Source organism: Hypomesus transpacificus, chromosome 19, assembly GCF_021917145.1.
Source record: "Hypomesus transpacificus isolate Combined female chromosome 19, fHypTra1, whole genome shotgun sequence".
Taxonomy (NCBI): domain Eukaryota; kingdom Metazoa; phylum Chordata; class Actinopteri; order Osmeriformes; family Osmeridae; genus Hypomesus; species Hypomesus transpacificus.
Genome location: NC_061078.1, coordinates 15,198,716 through 15,218,596, shown reverse-complemented (window position 1 = coordinate 15,218,596; position 19,881 = coordinate 15,198,716). Strand labels below are relative to the sequence as shown.

Below are 19,881 nucleotides of genomic sequence, written 5' to 3'. Positions count from 1 at the left end.
CTGCCTCAATGAAGTAGAGACAGTGCCTCAGTTGGGATGTCAAGGCAGTGCCTCATATTTATTGTATGCACCTTCCTGCCAAAGCAAATTCCTTGTCTGTGCAAACTTTCATGGCGAAAAATCCCTGACAGGAGAAGAACTTGTGTCGGGACCGGGCGCTCGTGAGCGGTGGGACCTCCAGACGGTTGTCAGAAGAAGACCGTAGGTGGCGGGTGGGGGTGTAAGACTGGAGCATAGACTTGATGTAGTCGGGTGCAGTCCCGTTCACTGCTTGTATCTCCTGATCTTACGGATGTTGTAGAGGGTGAATCTACACGACCGGGAGACCGCAGCAATGTGGGCTGTGAGGGAGAGCTCGTCATCCATGGTCACCCCGAGGTTCCTGAAAGAGGATGAAAGGGTCACCATCGCAGATCCCAGGGTGATTGAGAGATTGTGGGAGATGGAGGGTTTGGCCGGAATGATGAGGATTTCTGTTTTGGCGAGGTTCAGCTGGAGGTGGTGCTTGGTCATCCAGGCGGACATGTATGCCTCGATCCTAGCTGAGATCCCCGGATCAGTCGGGGGGAATGACAGATACAGCTGCGTGTCGTCAGCGTAGCAGTGGTAGGAGAAGCCGTGGGAGGTGATGATTGGTCCAAGCGAGGTGGTGTACAGGGAGAAGAAGAGGGGTCCAAGGACGGAGCCCTGTGGGACACCAGCTGGCGGGGGCCTGACACATTTACTTCAGTTAGCATAGCAACTCTCACTCACGTCACTCACATGGACAGATACAGCTCGGGACGCGTCTGCTGAGCAGACCACTGAGGGTAAGTATGGCGAACACAACACTATTATTAGTCACATTTCCTAGCACCTTCATGGGCTCCACATACGCGCAGCAGTCTCGTACATTTGTCTCGTCTGGTATGTGATTTGTGTTGGGGAATGCGTTCGCTACTCTCTGCCCGGATGTCGAGACGGTGTCTTAGTTGGGTGCGGCAGGGAGCCGCTGCGAGCGCAACCATATGCCAAATCAAATGTTACAATAATGTATTGTATCGTGTGGAATAAAGTATCACGTAAACAACACTATTAAGTCCTCCTGCCTGAACCAAGAAGCTAGTCACAAAGCTAAAGTAACCTGTGGAGCTAGCAGAGAGACTATCAAGGCGACAAGTAAATACTGTGCTAGCTAGGACAACCAGAATAACAGCTATTGACAGGTTGATTCCAGCACACAACACTAGAAGCAAATTCTAAAGCAAGGTTTGGGTTAAAAGGTTTACATACAGCGCTGTCTCCAAAAACAGTGGTGAGGGTGTCGTAATCTTTCTCTGTGAAGGGCTGGATGGACTGCTGTTGGACACTCATGGTGAACAAAGGCTACACAGGGACAAGAGACATTCAATATTCAGAACCAGAATTTGTCATTGGGGCAGTTGTTATTAAGATTGGATCTTGTGAGAATGCCATCCAAGGGGGAGGGTATGATCTTACCTCATACCCTCCCAGTTTGACAGTGACTGTGACGTCCACAGGATGGTTAACCACGCCCACAACTGATCTGACTAATGAGATGAAGAGGAGCGGAAACCAGATGATGCAAATGAGGAAGAAAATGATGAGCCCGCCCATTCCATACTTGACAATCTTCTTCTTCTTCTGGCCTTTAGGCTGGGGGTATTTCTGAGGGGACAGGAGAAGCAGCTATTCAAACCACTGAGGTATTATCATGTATGATCAAGTAGCAAAACACTCCCTACAGCACTGATAAAAAGTGTAAAAAAAAATATATGTCACCTTCTCTGTCTCTCGACTGCACTTAATGATGAAGATGTTAGCATAGATGTCCTCCACACACATCCAGTTGGAGAGGGACAGAGTGGTATCGGTCCAGACCCAGTCCATCACAGCACGCAACTCCACCAAAAATGGAACCAACCGGAATCTTAGAACAAAAATATGTATATATAGTTATATATATGTATATCACAGTCATACATTTGTTTCTATGGTTACCCACCAGTCAGACTACATAGAGAGAGCTGGATAGACATGGGGACAGACTCACCCTTGGAAGAGGAAGAGGTTGAGGTGATTGTACTTCTTTGTAAGGAAGTTGCCTAAGATACAGGTGGGGTACCCACAGCGGATCTGATAGGCTGAGAGGCCAAAGTAAATACACTTGACAAAGTACCACAGCTGGGCCACCGAGTTTTGACTAAACATCCTGCAAGAGAGAGAGAAGAAACTCATACCTGGAACATATGTTACAATTTGATCACTTTTCTATAAAGCTGGACCAGCTACAGGATGATGTGTCAGGGGCAATTTATCATACATATCTGGTCAATGCATGGAGAACCGAAGTTAGAAGAGCGCTGAAACAGGCTCATTAGGATGCCATTCTCCATCAACATAGACTTACAGTAAAGTCGCCAGAACTGGTCACAGAAAAACACTTGTGATTGTAATGTATGGAAAACCTTTTGGGGACAGCATGACAAGCAAGTTCAGTTATTATTTTGCAGAGGCAGGTGCTAATGCAGTAGCTGGTTTAACGTTAAGACAAAACACGTATGCTATCAAGTTACTACAGAAGTGATTTAGCCATTAGGATTTAGTTACAGTAGGCTACAAAAGTACACAAGAACAATTATCTAAACCCTATCCATGCTACTGACATCAGGGCAATCAGACAGCTACATGACAAATGTTAAATTTACATACACAGTTTGGTCTCAATGGAGTATTGTCAGACAGTAGACAAATGGGATATCGAGGAACTGTAATGAAATCAAGCAAGTTCAGATTTTTTACTTCTTGTCCCTTTATGATTCGCTTGGTTTGGTGTGTCAAGTTTTGACTCTGGGTTACTTTTATTCAGTCTTGTTCTGCCAGATGTATTTGCTCAGTTGATGATGCTCCTGTTAGTGTTTATTTCCCATTGCTGTGTTGGCTGGAAGACACCCTGTCCCCACCACTCCTATGCTGAAGACTAGCTAAAGTAAAAAATCTAAACTCTATGCTTTTTCCTTTGGGAATAGGCGGCAGAATCCAAATGGCATTCTAGAGCTTTGAGCAAAAACATCCTTGCATGCTCTCTGCTAAACAAAACTTTTTAAATTATAGACCAATTATTTGTTTGTAAACAATCGGGATGCGCGCGCACTGTGGCTGCAGAAAACCGGGAAAGGATAGCATTTTAAATGGCAAAAGGACCACACGGATAATACAAATAGTTAGATTTAAAAAGACCAAAAGCATCGAGGAGGACATGCCTTTAGTAGAGAAAGCGATTACCCAATGATCTGTCGCATCAGAATTTTAAATTGGGTCACGAAAGTCTTGAAATTAGAGTGAGAATGTCGCACGGTACAGACCGCATAGTCGAGCGGCAACCATGTCTTCACGTCATGTCACAAAGTTTATAATTTTACACTTTTACCGTCAATTCTACATTTAAAAAGTCGAGCAGGGCAGCTTTCAAGAGATGGGAATTCTGCTTTTAGTCAGCTGGTCCGATTATTTTTCTGATTTGTTTAAACTGGCAATCTGAGTGAGACTACATCCCAGTTACACTGTTTTGACGTTAGCCTCAGTCAGACTCGCTCACTGGCAGTGTGCACAATGTTGTATTTCACTCCATTCTACACCAGAAACGTCAGGGAGGACTGCCTAATGTAGATACGAGTCTGGTGAAGATAGCCAGAATCTCGGATTTTTTTAACCTGTCTGTTTCATTCGTCATTTGCCTGAGAAAGCGACCTCCGTTAGACAGGCTAGTTTTGCCCGATCACTTGGACAGGCTATTTAAGGGTATCGGGGTCAAGTGACTTTTGTGCATAGACCAGTGAACGTAAATGTATTTGTCCAAAGGCCAAGAGCCTCAAAAAGTTAATATCAAGCCCTGCAATCCAGTGGCCAGAGATATATGATGACCTGAACGACACTCCAAGAGTAATAGAACGGGAAGAAGTTAGTCTTTTGCAACCGACATGCGCAGTTGAGCCTGCTTGACAGTTGTGTGACGTAGGGTGATAATTGGTCTATAGGTAAAGAAAAGTCACAAAGACAGGGGCATTTCTACACAGGGGCCTGCAGGGGCCAGTGGCCCTGTAAAAATGTGCCTGGCCCCCCACTTTTCTTTTCTTTTTATTTACACGTTTTTCTTCTTCTAGTAGTCATCATAAAACGAGGAAGGGACATTGCAGCCTTTTTTGCCCCAGTGAATAAAAAAGTTAGAGAAACATATCAACGTATTGAAAGAGCTGAGGAGCTGGAATAGGGAGATCCAGAGCCGTTTGTATGATTTTAATGTAAAGCATAATGAAAGTATTTAATGTTTAAATATCATTTGTTTGTTTTTTATGTGCCCCTCTGATTAAACACTGGACCCCCCAGTAAAACATTTTTAGAACCGCCACTGCACAAAGACGTAATGCATTCCGGTCTCCAAGGCACTTAACACGGTGGGAGAGAAGTTCTGGATAATAAAAGTAAGACAGTTAACTAAACAATTGTAAATACCTGTCTAATCTAAACACAAGGCAAAATAATGGCAACAGATTTCAGCACCACTGCCTGGACCATTGTAGATTTCGCAGGGCCTCTTTTCTGTGAGCAAACTACTTAACTTTGTTTACATGTGCCATTCACATGGATTAAGTTACTGACATTAACACGTCCGTTTAACAAAGTCAAACTTTCTGTTGGCATACTGCCATTATGTGGTGAGGAATTTGTCACATTATATACTCTGACACTGCTAAGACATTTAAAAAGCAGAATTTGAGCTTAAATCATTGAGGAGTCAAAACAAAATACCTTACATACAAAATACTTTCTTTCTTCACAGAGAAAACAATAACCTGGAAGTTTATAGTGGAGACAGCTGGATGACATAGAGAAAATAATTTTTTATGGAGCTGACATCAGCTCACTGTTCTTCAAGGACAAAGAAAACACCAACTGAATTCAAAACAGAAGATATGTATTAGTGAATGAAGATAAACTTTCCAAACATCTGTGAAAAATCTGCAGATTACACAGTTTATCTGGACAAAGATGGGAAGGTCCAATCTTCAATTTTTGGAATTGGTCATCAACACAAATCTATATTCAATTATGTATCTGGTTGTTTGTGTATTTTTGGATAGTATTGTAGTATTTTTCCACAGTACTACCCAGTCACAATCCAATGGTTGACCTTCACCCTTTCCTACCTCTCAGTGACTGCAGGGAGGATGAAGAACATCCAGAGGTGGATGCCCAACACCAGGAGGATCTGGAAGATCAGCTTCCCCAAGACGGTCTTCCTCAGATAGAGAGCTCGATCAATGATCATGGTGCTGAACTGGATCAGCAGCATTACCAGGAAGGCTTCAGGAACCTGGTCCTCAGACAGGGTGGAAGCGATGTCTGCTGCTGCCGAGTGTTTCTAAAAAGGGATTTTGGTGGACATTTGTCTATGAAAAAGGCTGATAATTTAGAGTTGTCTTTCTTGAGTTGTATTACCTTGCAAGCTAGGAACATTCAATCATTAGCAAAAATGCTTCTAAACCAATGTGCATTGAGCCTTTCTCTTTGTTGTCTTTTCAATGCTCTGCCCGTGTCTAGTAGACTAATTAGTGCTGTGTCCATATACATGGTCATGAAGGTCCCCCTCCAGTCAGGTACCATGGACAAGATAGGAACACACAGAGCCATGGTTGTCTCCCTCTCCTTGGCATGCTAGATTAAGGACTGCTCAACAATAAGGCACACACAGTACACTCTGTTTCAACAACAAGCACTGTATTTTCCACTGCACACAGTAAAGCATTGGGGTTTTCCAATACAGGGATGAAGACAGAGACACAGATGGACGGTTAATAGAAGACTCACAAAATACAAGATGGCTGAAATTTTGTAGCAGCCCTAGGAGTGAATACCAGAGATGTTAGTGCACAGGGTGTGGCTGTCAACCTGAGGTCCCAGAGCTGTATAAAATGTCTCTCACCCCGAAGGCCCAGAAGCCGAAGACGATGATGATGAAGTCGATGACATCGGTGAGGAACATGAGAGCGTAGACGTCGGTAGCAGCTTGGTACTCTGCATGCAGGATGTCAGAGAAGAAGCCCTGGACTGGCTTATACACACTGCGAGCTCTGCAGGGAAGACATTACTAAATCATACTCAGCTCATTTGAGTCGAAATCACATTCCAAATTGTATTCCATTAGACATTTCAAGTGAAGCATCACTAATAATGTACAAGAGAACAATTTACTCCAATGAACATACCCAGTAATGAGGAAGTGTCTGATCTTTTCTCCTATGGCCTTCAGTCTTTTACTGGCTGCCTCTTTGCGTTTAGACTTCTGCTTTTTCTTCGAATCCTTACTCTCTGTGGAATCTGTCATAACAATAGAACACCAGAGTGTATTAAAGGTCACATGACATGAAAGTCATGGAGTCAGATGGCTGAGTGGTTAGGGAGTCGGGCTAGTAATCAGAAGGTTGCCGGTTTGATCGTCGTTTGATTGGTCGTGCCAATGATGTTGTGTCCTTGGGTAAGGCACTTCACCCTACTTACCTCGGGGGAATGTCCCTGTACTTACTGTAAGTCGCTCTGGATAAGAGCGTCTGCTAAATGACTAAATGTAAATGAAAACTTCACTTTAGGTGGTTATTTAACATTAATATGAGTTCCCCTAGCCTGCCTTTGGTCCCCCAGTGGCTAGACATTTTGATATGTGTAAACCAAGCCCTGGTTGAAAGCTCAAATGCTCGGTTTTGAAAGTCCCTTATTTTCGAAGTATTAAATTTGCTCAGTTTGGATGTACAAAGGAAAACAAAAGTATTTTTACAGTTCTTTCATCCGAGCCTTTGAAGACCCAGTGTCTTAATTTCATTTTCTCTGGACACAACTTCCCAAAGTTTTGTATGTCTGCGCCAAACATTTCAGCCATGACTGTTTCCTCAACTTGAGCTAATACAAAGCTGGCCTTGCTGAAATAAAATTCTGGATCAGTACTAACTCTCCATGGTCCAGCTACAAACCTCGGACAAGTAAGTTAACTAATGCTATATCATTTTGTTGCTTTACTGTATATGGTTACCAAGCTTGCTACCCTTAGAATGTGGCTGTAACATTAGCTCTGCAGCTAACAGCTGAGTTACTGTCGCTAATGTAAAGGTAAATAGCATCAAGTATGTGTGTAAATACACATGCTGTAGTGTTGTACACGTCTTTGTTATTTGGATAACTGTTCTGCTGTTGGTGTTATGGCGCGCGCAATATCCGCCTTTCCCCTCAAACTATGAGTGTGCACCTCTGCAAACCAGGGTTATCAGATGAGAAACTGCAAATTTGAGGCATCTTACAGCAACAGGGCTGCGAGCCATTGCGATACATCCATTGTAAACCATAGCGAATGGTGCTGCCTCCCTCCTCCTCGTTAGCATTTAAATCAACAGACACAGAAACAGCGCGTCTTGAGGAAAGCTCATTGTGGGACTGCTCGTAGTGGCTGTAATTATACACAAAGGCTGAATTTCGGGAAATAAACTTCAGATACAGTATTAGGGGACCACTAAGGCCTATATAAAAGCATCCAAAAACAACATATCATGTGAATACATCCACCCATCCACACATCCTTCCGTCCATCTGTCCATCCATCCTTCCATGGTTTGCTGACCTTTGCTTGGTTGTCTCTTCTTGTGGAAGCGCATGAAACTGCTCCTCTTCCGAGGGCCCTGCTCAGACTGGCTGGGACTGGGAGGGGCAGGTGGCTCCTGGGTGGGGACAGAGCTGGTGCCGGGCTCGGGTCCTGGGTCTGGGTCTGAGTCATTTCTCTGGGTCTGGTCAAGCTGTTTTGCCTCAATGTCAGTGAGGCTAGGTCCAGAGATGGGACAGACCTCCTCTCTCTCTCCCTCCTTCCTACTGCTCTTTGCCTGTTCTCCCTCATTATTGCTCTTGTCCTCCAAAGGACCCTCATGGTCCCATAGGCCATAGCGCTGAGAAACACAAACACACAAATTGTGTCCAACAAATTTACATGATCCACCTTTATTGTGTGATTGTGTGTGGGAGGTGTGGCCTACACTGTCACTGCTGTCGTCAGTCTTACCTGCAGCAGTGACCTGTGGAAGAAGAGAGCCAGCAGCTGCAGAAGGTCATATCTGATGTAGTTGTCTGTCTTCTCCAGGCCCAGGATGCGGGGAGGGAAAAAGGGCTTGTCCTCGTTCAGGGTCATCTCATACACACTGTTCCAGGGGAAGAAGCCGAACTGGAACAAGTACTTCACCACCACCATCACCTGGGTTACAGATGAGGACCATACCAGAACACATCAGATCAAAGCAAACACGCTAATGCATAATTAGTTTATGTCTGGGCAGCGAACACAGCAAATGCAGTTTTTTACAGAAGTGGAGTGAAGCCAAACCCAGTAGGTTTCCTCCTTGTAGTCAATTAAAACAGAGCTACATGTGACTCGCATCTCTGTCACAACAGAGCACAACCACAGCCTACCTCCGTATACACAATGGCTGTCATCCAGAACTTCTTGCTGGGCCGGGGAACAGCCAGCATGGCCCAGAGGAACACCAGGATGGGCAGCACCAGGGAGATAACTGAAGCCGTCACCACATTGTTAAGGACAATGATAAAGTAACAGACCAGCTCAGAGTTTCCGGCCAGCAGGTTGTAGAGAGCAAAGAGCAGTTTGAGGAGGCGGTTCTGAGAAAAGTAGAAATCCCTGCTCTGTTCCAGCTCTTTGATGAAGAAGGCCCTGGAGGAGGAGAGGAGTATAGATCTGTTGTGTTTGACTGTAGCATTTGAAGATCTATAGCATTTTTTCTCCAGAGAAAAGTCTGAGATCTATGGTAAGCTGCTACTACCGAATACCTGTGTATCAGTCAGTCTAAATACCTGTAAATACCAACCAGGGAATCTAGCCAATCAATCTGCCAGCCAAACAGTCAGTATCAGTACCTGTCAGAGAGTAGCTCTGAGGCAGTTCTGGAGTGTCGGTAGCGACTGCGGTTCTGAGGGTCCTGGTCTAGCTCCATGGTGGTGGGTTCAGAAACGCTGTAAGGAGTGTTTCGGCCCAGTTCGCCAGGCTCGCCAGGCAACTCCAGCTCATACCCACTGACAGGCAGGCATAACAAACACAAGCAGGTGTGAGAACATGATACATGTGTTTAGATTATAGTTTCATTATGATTCTGCCTTAAAGAGTTAGCCTTAGCCTTAGCCCGTCCCTCAATATTAATTTTGGTGTCCCAAAAATCCTGAAAGTGATACATGAAACCCTTCCCTGTGTTATATGTTCCCTGTGTACCTCAAAAAACCACTAACATCTCTTGAATTCCTTCAAAGGTTTTTAGCCACTAGTGGAAAGAAAAACATGGACCAAATAATACAAATAAATAGTTGAACAAATATTAGTTGGAAGTCATGTGGGTATCAGTGGCGAATTATTTAAGACTGCAAGGAAAGCTCAGCTTCCCCTAACATTTAAAAAAATGTATGGTCAAATATTTACAATTGTTTTAACATCTTAAATGCGTTAGAACACGTTCCAATCGAAGACGAGTTCGTTTAGAATCAGCTACATACATTAGCAGGTCGACTGACTACATTCCCGTAGTGCCACAGTGCATTTCCCTGTTGAAGCTCAGCTTCCATGGACTTTAATGGGGCTCCTTTGAAACTATACGGATAAATGCTGCGATTATGTCCCCTCCTGGACGCTCATTGTCTCTGGGGGTGATTGGAGGAGTGGGCTGGCCTGGACGCTGGGCTTCCGCGTGATGATTGGAGGGTCTGTCGAAAGACTGCATCTCCTTTTGATTGACAGTCATTTTGTATTATAAAAAGTCATTTAAGCTATTCAAGCTCAGTCCTATCGTGGATTTTGCAACTGTAGTTGAAAGACAAATGCAGCAACCTATTTATTGGTATTTGCTTGGCGAAATTGCTCACCAATTTCCATCATACATTTCCTACAATTATACACCATGTTCCTTGTTTCATTTTAACCTCATTTCCACACTTCCTCCTTCGATATTAATATTGTTCTGTTAGATCGTTCGTTCATTCATTCATTAATTCATTCAGTAGATTAGGCTAGTGTCGTAGGGGTGAACTAGCCAGTGAACTAGCCAAATAAATTGAACGTTTTAAGATGTAGGCCAAAAATGAGCTTACCCTCTTTGAAAGACCAGCAGCCGCCACTGGTGGGTATTAACCATGGCGGTTAAACTAAAAACGTTTTTGTATTTAGTTACCCTTTCAAAAAGATTACGTTTTTTTTACATGCTAATTTGGTAGATAAAAAATCATGTAATAACACCAATATCCTCCCTCCACATCATAGTCATCATCATAATCATCACCCCACCCTGACTGACTGACCAGGTTGTGCTGGTGCAGATAATGTTGTCAGTGTCTCCGTCGTCCAGACAGGTATCCAGGGTGGGGCTCTCGCTGCCCTGGGACAGCTGATCATCCACAGGCTCTCTCACAGGACACTGGAAAATGATGATGGGCTACAGTCACACATTATGTCTGGCCCCAGTGTGTGTGAGTGTATGTGTGTGTGTGCCAGGGCTGGTGGTGTGTGTGTGTTCTATCTGTATATGTAGGAAGTTTCACTTATTTAAGCTCAGCATTGATGTCAATTGTGTTCCGTGTACTTATATGTTATGTTATGCCAGGTGCTTGCGTTGTCTTGTCTTAAGAATTTCAGTGCCCAGTCTAACCTTGTGTTGTTCTGTGTACCTGACAATAAAAGACTTGAACTTGAACTGTGTTCCCTTACTGCCCTTACCTGGCTGATCTTGTGGATGAGCAGGTATCGTTCGTTGCAAAGCACGGTGGAGGTATCTACGTACTGCTTGGTCAGCAAGTTGAGCCACTGGGTCATCCCATCTACCATGGCCAGAACCACCGCCAGCAGAAACCTCAGAACATCCAGCAGCCGCTGTACCATGTCCCCCCTGCCTGCTCACAGTAGAACAGCATTACAGCTGCATCACACCTTCCAAGCTCAACAACTGAGAGTGACAATCAGGCATTATACAGTACCTCATCCAGACCTCTATAACAGCTGTAGACATTGAGGTTTAACGTTCTACACTGTCAGAACATTTATGCCAATAATACAAATGGAGTCTGATGGTGAAGGTAGGACAGGGTCTGCAGTGATACCTACCAGATTCCTCAGGTTCCTGCTCCTCGTTGACTTCTAGGTCTTCATGTAAAACACCTTCCTCAAACACCTCATTGTCCCCTCCACCTGCAACAGACATACAACTGCAAATGACTCTGTGGGTGCGAGTAACAGTGTGATACCTGTGAGTCTATCTCTGTGCTTGTGTGTGTGTTTGTAACCATACGTGTGCGAGTACACTTTTGCGTCGCTGAGTGTGTCACTGACCTAAAGGTGATCCAGCCTGCCGCGCGGCCAGTCTCCCCTCTCTCTCTCTCCTCTTCAGCTCCCTCTGTCTCTGCTGTCGGTCCTTCAGTGCCGACTTCACACTGGTCACCCACGCTTGGTAGGCCAGCTGTGTGTGTGTGTGACATAAAGATTGGAGATTAGATGACAGGCAGGTTTGTGGTGCTAGGCCAAGTAACACACATTCATATGATGAGTCCCAACCTGACAGGCCGTCTGTTTCTGAGGCTTCTGGTCCTCTGACTGGAGCTCCTCTTCCTCCTCGCTGTCCGACTCAAACAGGTAGTACTCCCCAGAATGCAACACTGCAAAGGGAATGGTTACACATCATCAGCATGTTTAGGAAGTGAAAAAGGAAAAAGGGAGGGAGAAACACGTTCACGAGGTATAACTCTCAAACCTGTAGCATGGTCCAGCCAGGGCCGGTGCCATTTCTTTGTCTGTTTCGATCTCTTCTTCTCCTTCTGGAGCTCGCCTGACTGTTCCTCCTGGATGGCTGACACTCGGCGGCCATCTTTGTACTTTTGCTGTTTGGAGCGAATCCGTTCCATTCTAAGAAGATAGTATCACATTCTGGTTTAGGCTTGGCCAGTAAACAAGCCCTTGCTTCATTTGTCAGTAGATCAGTCAATCACATTAGATTTCCGGTCTGACTCATAAGTCATAAATAACATGTCAGAAGCTACAAATTTGAAAGGCTGGGTCATATACTTACGATCTCTTCAGCTGTGAAAGGGACTTTTTCTCAATCTGTTGGTGGAACTTCATGTTCTTGATCATGCTGGCTCTAAACAATTCAAACCCCCTAGAAATAGGACATTTGACTGTGATTAGGAAAACAGTGTTACTGAGCATATTTCAAGGGGTCGGTGGGGGCAGTTCTCTTACTGTCCAGTACAGTAGGGCTTCGGGAGAGCTCTGTCTTATAGTAAAGAATGTTCTGTAAGTGTCCTTCAGGAGGCACTGTGGCTCACCGGGAGGCTTGCTGGGCTGAGGCCTGCAAGTCAGCAGTCACATGGAGGAAGTAAAAACTGAGGAAGACCCTTCTCTGGAGAAGCAGGAACAGGAAACAGATGCTGTCCCAAATGATGCCCGCCTCCTCCACCGGCAGAGTACATGTCTTGTCGCTGACCGACTTAGCTTTTGGTAACACAAATGTGACAAACACACACAAATAATAAATGCATCCCTTCTACTTTTCTATATATATTTAGGTTATTTTAGCTGAAAAGAAACATTTTCCTTTAGGGAATTCGAAGGAATATCTACTACTCACGATCGTAGTATCCCTTGACAGTGCAGACCAGGCTAAAGAGCTGGATCACCCAGCAGAAGCCCTTTTGCATTTCCACCACAAAAACACATGCCAGGATCTGACAACAAACAGAACAGAACGACAATGAGAAAACTATACTCAAGTCTTTACTGCCAACTCTTCCAGTGCAGAATGCTAGGTGGTAGGAGCTGGCGTGTCCTTCTGAGTATCACTCACAGACAACATGTTCTTGGAGACGATGACTGCCACATTGTAGATGATGAGGCAGTCCCAGAGGACCAGGCGCGTGTGGGATGGTTTGATGAGAAGCTTGGTGCCAAAGAGCAGGAAGAAGAAGCAAGCCATCAGGTAGCCCAGGCCAAACACACTGATCCTGGTGGCCCCTGTAACAAACACCACAGACAGCACAAACCAGAAGAGATGGCGGAACACCAGGACCTTGGCCATGTCCAGGTAGCACCTTTTGATGGGGGAGTAAGGGGAAAGGGGGGGGGGGGGGTTTACACAGTGTGGTGGTTATTTAAATTATATCATGGATGCTTACATATTCTTTTAATACATATTCTTATTAGATATTCTACATATTCTTATTAAAATATTTTATTTTATGGCAACTTATATTTTATTTTATTGTATATTTTATCTTAATTGTATTCCACTTAGTATTGCTAGTTTATGTATCCTTAGTATAGTTGGACCATATATCTAAATTTAAGATTCCTATATGTTTATTGTATGCAGCTTCCTGCCAAAGCAAATTCCTTGTCTGTGCAAACTTTCATGGCGAATAAATCCCTTTCTGATTCTGATTTCTGACCCCTAAATGAAAAAGTTAATTTGTTTTAGAGAGGTCAAAATTAATTTGTCTGAATTTCCTGCTCTGTCCGTACCTGCAGTTGATGAAGTTAGGTGCAGGGTTGAAAGGTCGTCCATCCATGGGATTGGGGTTGTCTGTGTTCTCACCAGCCAGGACCATCCATTCCTCTTTCTTCTCATTCTCAAAAACCTTCCACTGCTGCGATGCACACATCAACAGGGCAAAGTCCGCTACATGGGACAACACACACAACAATACACAGGACTTAAAAAAAATTTGTAGCAGGGATTTTATAAACACTTAAACTATGTTACCAAGAGAAGCTGACTGACCTATTAGGTTTTTGGAGTTGGGGATGGTGGAGAAGTCTGGGAGGAAAATCCACTTGATGAGGGCTGAGTTGACCATGACTTGGCTGTTCCAACGCCATGGGTAGTCTGCATGACAGACAGTCACATCATCACACCTTATCCTACTTTCAAATACTTCAGGTGCACTTTATTTCACGTCACGTACCTATGCAGAGTGCAGGCGGGATGCCCACACACAGAACATATTGGTAGATCATGAAGATGGACAGAAAGAGGCAGTACTTGGGCCAGATCTGAGCTATTGCTGCCCGCTGCCGTCGCACCATGATCGCAACCAGCCAGCAACCGTGGATAATCACAAGGAAGTTCATTCGCTGCCCAATCACATTCACGGTCATCAGGAAGCAGATCTGAAAATCACATTTAGATTTGAAATAAGAAAAGAACGAGTGAATGACTTAAATCCAGCTTGTGAACCAATAAATTCAACCAAATGAAGGAAACTTCATTCATTCACTAACTTAATTCTGCAGCCACAGCCTTGGGATCTTAACATACCTCAAGTCCAAACTTGTAGAAGCTGTAGTTGAGCAGGTACTTGAGGCAGGGCAGCAGGCCCTGGTCCAGGGTGTCTCTGGTGGCCTGGGGGAAGATGGTCAGGATCTGGGGCGGCGAGCGCTGTAGCTGGCGGTAGTGGTGGGCCTGGTGACGGTAGACCATGGCCTCAAACACCAACAACATCAGCACTAACAAGTGATTCTGAGTATGTGACAGGAGGGGTAGAAGAAGAAGAATTTTAGACAGTGACTGATTCTTAAATATGTATTTTCTGAATTGTACCTGCCTGTATTACAAGAAATTGCAACATTCAAAACTGAACAGGACCTGTAAGAGCTCCATAGACAGACAGGATCCACAGGTTGAAGTACAATCATAGCAGAGCTGAAGGTAAAACTCACCTTACTGTATCCCAGCACTGTTGCATCCTTCCTGAAGCCAAACCAATTAGCTGGGTCCACTGGCTCCCTATACAAAGTTGAGTTCACCATCTCCTCGTCATTCAGGTTGGTCTCATTGGCCAGGGGCTGGTAGAGAGAGGGGGAGGAAGGGATGATGAGGGCAAGAGAAATAAGATATTGTGTGGAGGAATAAGCAAACAACAGCAAAACTTTCAAAATATCCCCATCATTATTTTGATCAGTGGCTGATGCATAACCTGCGTTTTTCATGCTAATAAAGCCAGCTGGATAGAACCGAGATTACAGAGAGTTAGGGAGAGGACGCTAAGGGAAAGTGCTGCTGTGTTGTTAGTTGACTAGTATAATGGAAGGGAAGAAGAGGAAAATGAGCTCATACAGACCTGGAGGTAAACACAACTTGTATAAAGATAGGTCTGCTGCAGCCAGAATGGCTCCACATCATGGAAACATTTAACAAAGAGCCATTTTCCTCTAAACAAGCGTGAAGCCAGACACAGTAAACACATCGACAGAATGAACACATGGAAGTGTGTGCAATTAGCACCCAGGTAGAGCATCCCCCCGGGAAGACCAGGGCCTGGTGGAGACTCAGCAGAAAGACGGCAGTGGAGAGACTCAGTGAGATTGTGGTTTATGAGACACTAAATTATTTTTCACACATTAAACTTTCATCAAGTTTATATATGCATGTGAGAGTGAGCAAATGTGTGGCTTTGTCTGAGTATCTATATGTGTGTGTTCTTGAGACTTCTTGTATGTGTGTAACCTCACCACTGTACAATTGTTGGAGTACTCAATGGGGTTGACGATGCTAAGCTGGTAGAGCATCTTGCAGACGATGATGATGCAGACCCAGACAGTGGACAGACAGGAAGCCATGTGGCGGAAACGGTCATAGGGCATGGCAAAGGCCCAGAAAACTACAAGTACCAAGTTCATCACTGACGTCTGGAGGAGATAGAAAAAAAGAGAGACAGGGAGATAGTCAAAATGAAAGTTTTACGCAGTGTTAGGACTGTGCATAGAACATAAGTGTAAGTTTCTATACCTCTCCCAAAGCCACCCAGATGGTGAAGAAAGCCACCATCTTGAGGATGTGTAGTTCCAGGACCCTCCAAATGAACACTTGGACTTGGGACAGGATCTCTGAGAACTTTCTGGACAACACCAGCAGGCGATCCATCACCAGACCCCATTTACTGGGCATTATGTCTGGAGCAAAAGAGAAGACACGCAGACACAAACACAAATGTTTACCAAGATTACCAGCACAGTAATACAATGAATAAATACGAAAATAAGTCAGTTCTCACCTTCATCCTCAGATTCATCATCTCCCAAGTCCGTCCCCAGGTCTTCCTCCTCAAAACCCACCCGGACCTCAGACTTGTGGCCACTCTTTTTTCTGGAAGTCAAAGAGACACCAATCACACATTGATGGATAGACATCTCATCTACGCGTGCATGTGTCTTGTCTTTGTGTGTGTGTCTGCATGCAAATGTGTGTCCTTGCCTATGTACGGGGGTGACGTGCTCCAGGTCAGTGAGCTTCATGAAGGGCTTGTGGAAATAGTGAAGCTGTAGGATGCAGGCCAGTAGGAAGAAGCCAGGGATCACAATGCTGGTGAACAGTTCAGACAGCTTAAATGTCTCCAGACCGATGTCAGCCAGCCTGTGTGAAGTGACCACCAGAGTTACCAACCATCCTTTTGTCTATCTAATTGTGTCCATCCAACCATCCATCCATCTGTCCATCCATACGTACTGCTCCTCGGTGAAGCCAGTAAAGTTCTTCCAGTAATCGGGGAAGTCTTCGAACTGGAAGGTGTAGATGGTGATGAGGACCAGCATGGTGTAAGCCACCACTAGCCACCAGAACACCTTCAGCAGACGGCGCCAGAGAGAGTAATAAACCTGGAGGATGAGGAGACTTAAAGTCACGGGTGACAAACAGTACAGGTTGGAAAGGTCTGGGAGAAAACTGTCATTGGAAATCACAAGGAAAATCAAGAGCAATTATTTTAACCATATTTGGCTTAAGAACAATGTACTATGATGGTGGGCTACGTGTGCAGTTAAATCAGGTTGTTAGGGTGTGTGTTTGGGTAGAGAAGGCACCTGGTAGAGACATAGGCAGAGCAGGAAGAGCAGCATGTAGATGATCTTGTATCCCACCAGCTTGCCAGCGAAGCTAACCATGATGAACATGCCTCCGCACACGTAGATCCAGTACTTGGCGTAGCAGCTCATCACCTTGGCACCAAGGACATTCAGAACGGACTCGTTCCTTCCACTCTGCTCTACTTGTAGGAGAGAGACGTTGATCATTAAATAAATGAATCCACAAGTGAATAAAAACAGTACATCAATCAGTCACACAGATCAAATCCACTAAACAAATTATCTCCACTTTTGTTTTCTTCCATCCATACAGCCATTCACAAATCCATTAATTTATCCATACATTTTTCAACATTTAGTGAACTTAAGTCCACCTGAGCACAATTGCACTGTTACTAAGTCATTACCCCAGTGCTTCCGGGGCGTCAAATGGCTGTGCGGTTAGGGAATTGGGCTATTAATTAGAAGGTTGCCGATTCGATACCCAGCTATGCCAAAGGCTGTTGTGTCCTTGGGCAAGGCACTTCACCCTACTTGCCTCGGGGGGAATGTACCTGTAGCCTACTTACTGTAAGTCGCTCTGGATAGGAGTGTCTGCTAAATGACTAAATGTAAATATAATGCTTCAGTCAAGCTGTAGCTAGTCTGGGAATGGAGCTGGGCCAAATCATCACACACTGGACTTATTCAAAACACACTTACTTAAAGTTCTTCATTCATTATTCAATGTGTTTGGAGCTAGACATGTGTGTGTGTGTGTGATACACACCTCCTGTGGTGACCTCCTGTAGGGGGGCAGTATTGGTCCTGCTAAAACTGTCTTTCACTGACTGGCGCAGAAGAAGCCAGAAGGTCAGAGTGAACAGCAGCTGAGATGGAGAATGGGAGAGGGGAGAGAAAAATAGGGATGAGTAAACCAGAGATGTGAAAAAGAAAGACGACAGGATAAATAAGCCCTCCATGCAGTACAGCAGGGGTATTCAAATACAATTTAAGAAGGTGCAGTCACACACATATTTAGGAAATGTCTGGACTAAAGATGTAGTCATTTATCGGTGCTCTTATAAGTAACCACCTACTATTGTCTATAGGGATGGGTATCGAGAACAGGTTCTTGTTTAGAACCGGATCCCAGTGAATCTATTCCATGGAATCGTTAGCATAATTCCTTAACGATTCTGTTAACGAGTCTGTGCCGTTGCGCATGCGCAAACTTTTATAGTTTATTCAGACCAGTGTTGCCAGGTCCGCAGTTTTCCGCGGAGTTGGGCTACTTTTGTAGTGTTGCCGTGGGTAGAATTGTTTGTCCGCTGGTTCGGGTAGACCTATTTTGCATGCAAATTACATGAATATCTTTAAATAAAATTATATATATTATATTATATATATATAATATTTTTTATGAAATAATTTATTTATACCCAAATCTTACCAAACTGACTCCAGATCAGCACGTACACACATGGACATGGGACACACCCACGTACACACATGCACTGTGCGTGTGCACACATGCCTAATGCTCTCTGTCTCCTGAGAAAACCTCCTGAAAACTGCAGGCATACTAAACATTTGGTGTTACTTTGTAGATATTACAATACATTTGGCAATGATAGCAATGCTGTCTGATGCTCTTTAAAAGCAGTGTATATGGTTTGGCAGGGGGATATTTTGAGTTATGATATTGGGCTGGTTTTATTGGCCATTGGGCTGGTTTTGGGCTTGTTTTGATTGGCCATTGGGATGGTTTTGTCCCACAGACCTGGCAGACTGTAGCCTGACGTTGTCATACTCATAATTCTAGTCAGAATATGAGTCTGATAACTCTCCGTTGGGCTTTGAGTATGGGGTGTGTTTTAACCGAACTCGTAAAACAAATGCCTCTTCGCTCAAAAGTATAGACCTACAACCAATCAGAGCAACGTAATATGTTGTTTGTTAAAAACAAATTCAACCCAAGCGCTCTTTGGTGACGTGGTTGATTACATTACTGTTGATCATCTGTCCATCATCGTATAAAGCCCGCCCTGACAATTTCATTGGTCTGAACAGCCCCGTTCGGATATAGTTTTTCCCCAACCAAGCTTCCCCAGACACAACTTCCCGACCAAATTGTTTTGTGGGCGGGGCTAAGTTGGCTGGCATTCGTCCCCCATTAGTATTGATCTTATTGATCACGTTATCGGGGGGCGTGTGTCATCAGCAAACGTTCGCATGTCCCATTATTAAACTGAGCATACCGATTTTTAATCCATTATTAAACTTAGCATTTTAATTGTTTAACCTTTTAATAGTGCTGTTAAATGTGCCTAAAAAAACGCCAAAACAACATACTCAAAGTACATTGAAAGCTGTTGCTGAACCATTTGGAGTACATGCAATGGCCTATTTTGAAAGGTGACACTGAAGTTATTTCGCCTGTTGTTAGGACCCCTGTAAATCCCACTGGTGTTGAGTAATAGAAGCTTGAACACAAGCAAACTGAAGAGGCCTGAAGAGGCCTAGAGGTGGTAGGTATTAGCTCATTTCAAAGCCAGTTTGAGAAATGTGTTTAGAACGAGTGTGTGTGTGTGTGTGTGTGTGGGGTGGGGGAACCTAGTTGTGGTGGAACCAGCTCCCCACCTCCATCAGGGACACTGACTGTCTCCCCACCTTCAAGAAAAGGCTCAAGACGCACTTGTTCCGGGAGTACAACGGCACTTAGGAATGCTTGGCTGGACCTGATGTTAGTTTCCTCCAGGATCACAATGACTTATTGAGTGATTTGATGCTCTTGTAGGTTAGTTATAACGAAGTTAAGTATTGTACTCGCTGTGTAATATTTTACTGTTGATTGTTCTTCTACAGGTACAGTCCTGCACTTTTTGTGGTTCATGTTGTTTTGATTTGTAACTTGTATAACTGCATGCTCTTATGGGTCTTCCCTTTTGGCACTTGTTTAGTTT

General features: G+C 44.3%; 1 protein-coding gene and 1 long non-coding RNA gene across 3 annotated transcripts in view; one reads left to right on the top strand and one right to left on the bottom strand.

The window, feature by feature from the left end:
* piezo1 (piezo-type mechanosensitive ion channel component 1) overlaps positions 1 to 19,881 on the bottom strand; it is a 69,372-nt gene that overhangs the window by 4,524 nt on the left and 44,967 nt on the right. Inside the window, exons 13-45 of one of the 2 annotated variants that reach the window (XM_047042479.1) lie at positions 17,706 to 17,805; positions 16,934 to 17,118; positions 16,581 to 16,729; positions 16,329 to 16,487; positions 16,129 to 16,220; positions 15,864 to 16,027; positions 15,587 to 15,763; positions 14,795 to 14,920; positions 14,394 to 14,594; positions 14,041 to 14,245; positions 13,857 to 13,961; positions 13,598 to 13,754; positions 12,924 to 13,167; positions 12,708 to 12,804; positions 12,406 to 12,571; positions 12,147 to 12,236; positions 11,832 to 11,983; positions 11,636 to 11,736; positions 11,414 to 11,540; positions 11,189 to 11,272; positions 10,805 to 10,977; positions 10,390 to 10,505; positions 8,965 to 9,120; positions 8,503 to 8,761; positions 8,099 to 8,287; positions 7,667 to 7,985; positions 6,267 to 6,378; positions 5,984 to 6,131; positions 5,208 to 5,422; positions 2,054 to 2,212; positions 1,783 to 1,930; positions 1,480 to 1,668; positions 1,273 to 1,365 (exon numbers count right to left, since the gene is read on the bottom strand). In XM_047042479.1, the coding sequence (XP_046898435.1) occupies positions 1,273 to 1,365; positions 1,480 to 1,668; positions 1,783 to 1,930; positions 2,054 to 2,212; positions 5,208 to 5,422; positions 5,984 to 6,131; positions 6,267 to 6,378; positions 7,667 to 7,985; positions 8,099 to 8,287; positions 8,503 to 8,761; positions 8,965 to 9,120; positions 10,390 to 10,505; positions 10,805 to 10,977; positions 11,189 to 11,272; positions 11,414 to 11,540; positions 11,636 to 11,736; positions 11,832 to 11,983; positions 12,147 to 12,236; positions 12,406 to 12,571; positions 12,708 to 12,804; positions 12,924 to 13,167; positions 13,598 to 13,754; positions 13,857 to 13,961; positions 14,041 to 14,245; positions 14,394 to 14,594; positions 14,795 to 14,920; positions 15,587 to 15,763; positions 15,864 to 16,027; positions 16,129 to 16,220; positions 16,329 to 16,487; positions 16,581 to 16,729; positions 16,934 to 17,118; positions 17,706 to 17,805 (5,157 nt within the window). The remainder of the gene's footprint in view (positions 1 to 1,272; positions 1,366 to 1,479; positions 1,669 to 1,782; positions 1,931 to 2,053; positions 2,213 to 5,207; positions 5,423 to 5,983; positions 6,132 to 6,266; positions 6,379 to 7,666; positions 7,986 to 8,098; positions 8,288 to 8,502; positions 8,762 to 8,964; positions 9,121 to 10,389; positions 10,506 to 10,804; positions 10,978 to 11,188; positions 11,273 to 11,413; positions 11,541 to 11,635; positions 11,737 to 11,831; positions 11,984 to 12,146; positions 12,237 to 12,405; positions 12,572 to 12,707; positions 12,805 to 12,923; positions 13,168 to 13,597; positions 13,755 to 13,856; positions 13,962 to 14,040; positions 14,246 to 14,393; positions 14,595 to 14,794; positions 14,921 to 15,586; positions 15,764 to 15,863; positions 16,028 to 16,128; positions 16,221 to 16,328; positions 16,488 to 16,580; positions 16,730 to 16,933; positions 17,119 to 17,705; positions 17,806 to 19,881) is intronic. The other variant, XM_047042480.1, reaches the window with a different exon arrangement.
* Positions 1,618 to 5,198, top strand: LOC124482115. The gene is made up of 3 exons (XR_006957711.1): positions 1,618 to 1,706; positions 4,387 to 4,481; positions 4,841 to 5,198. It is a non-coding gene; the product is annotated as an uncharacterized LOC124482115 (long non-coding RNA).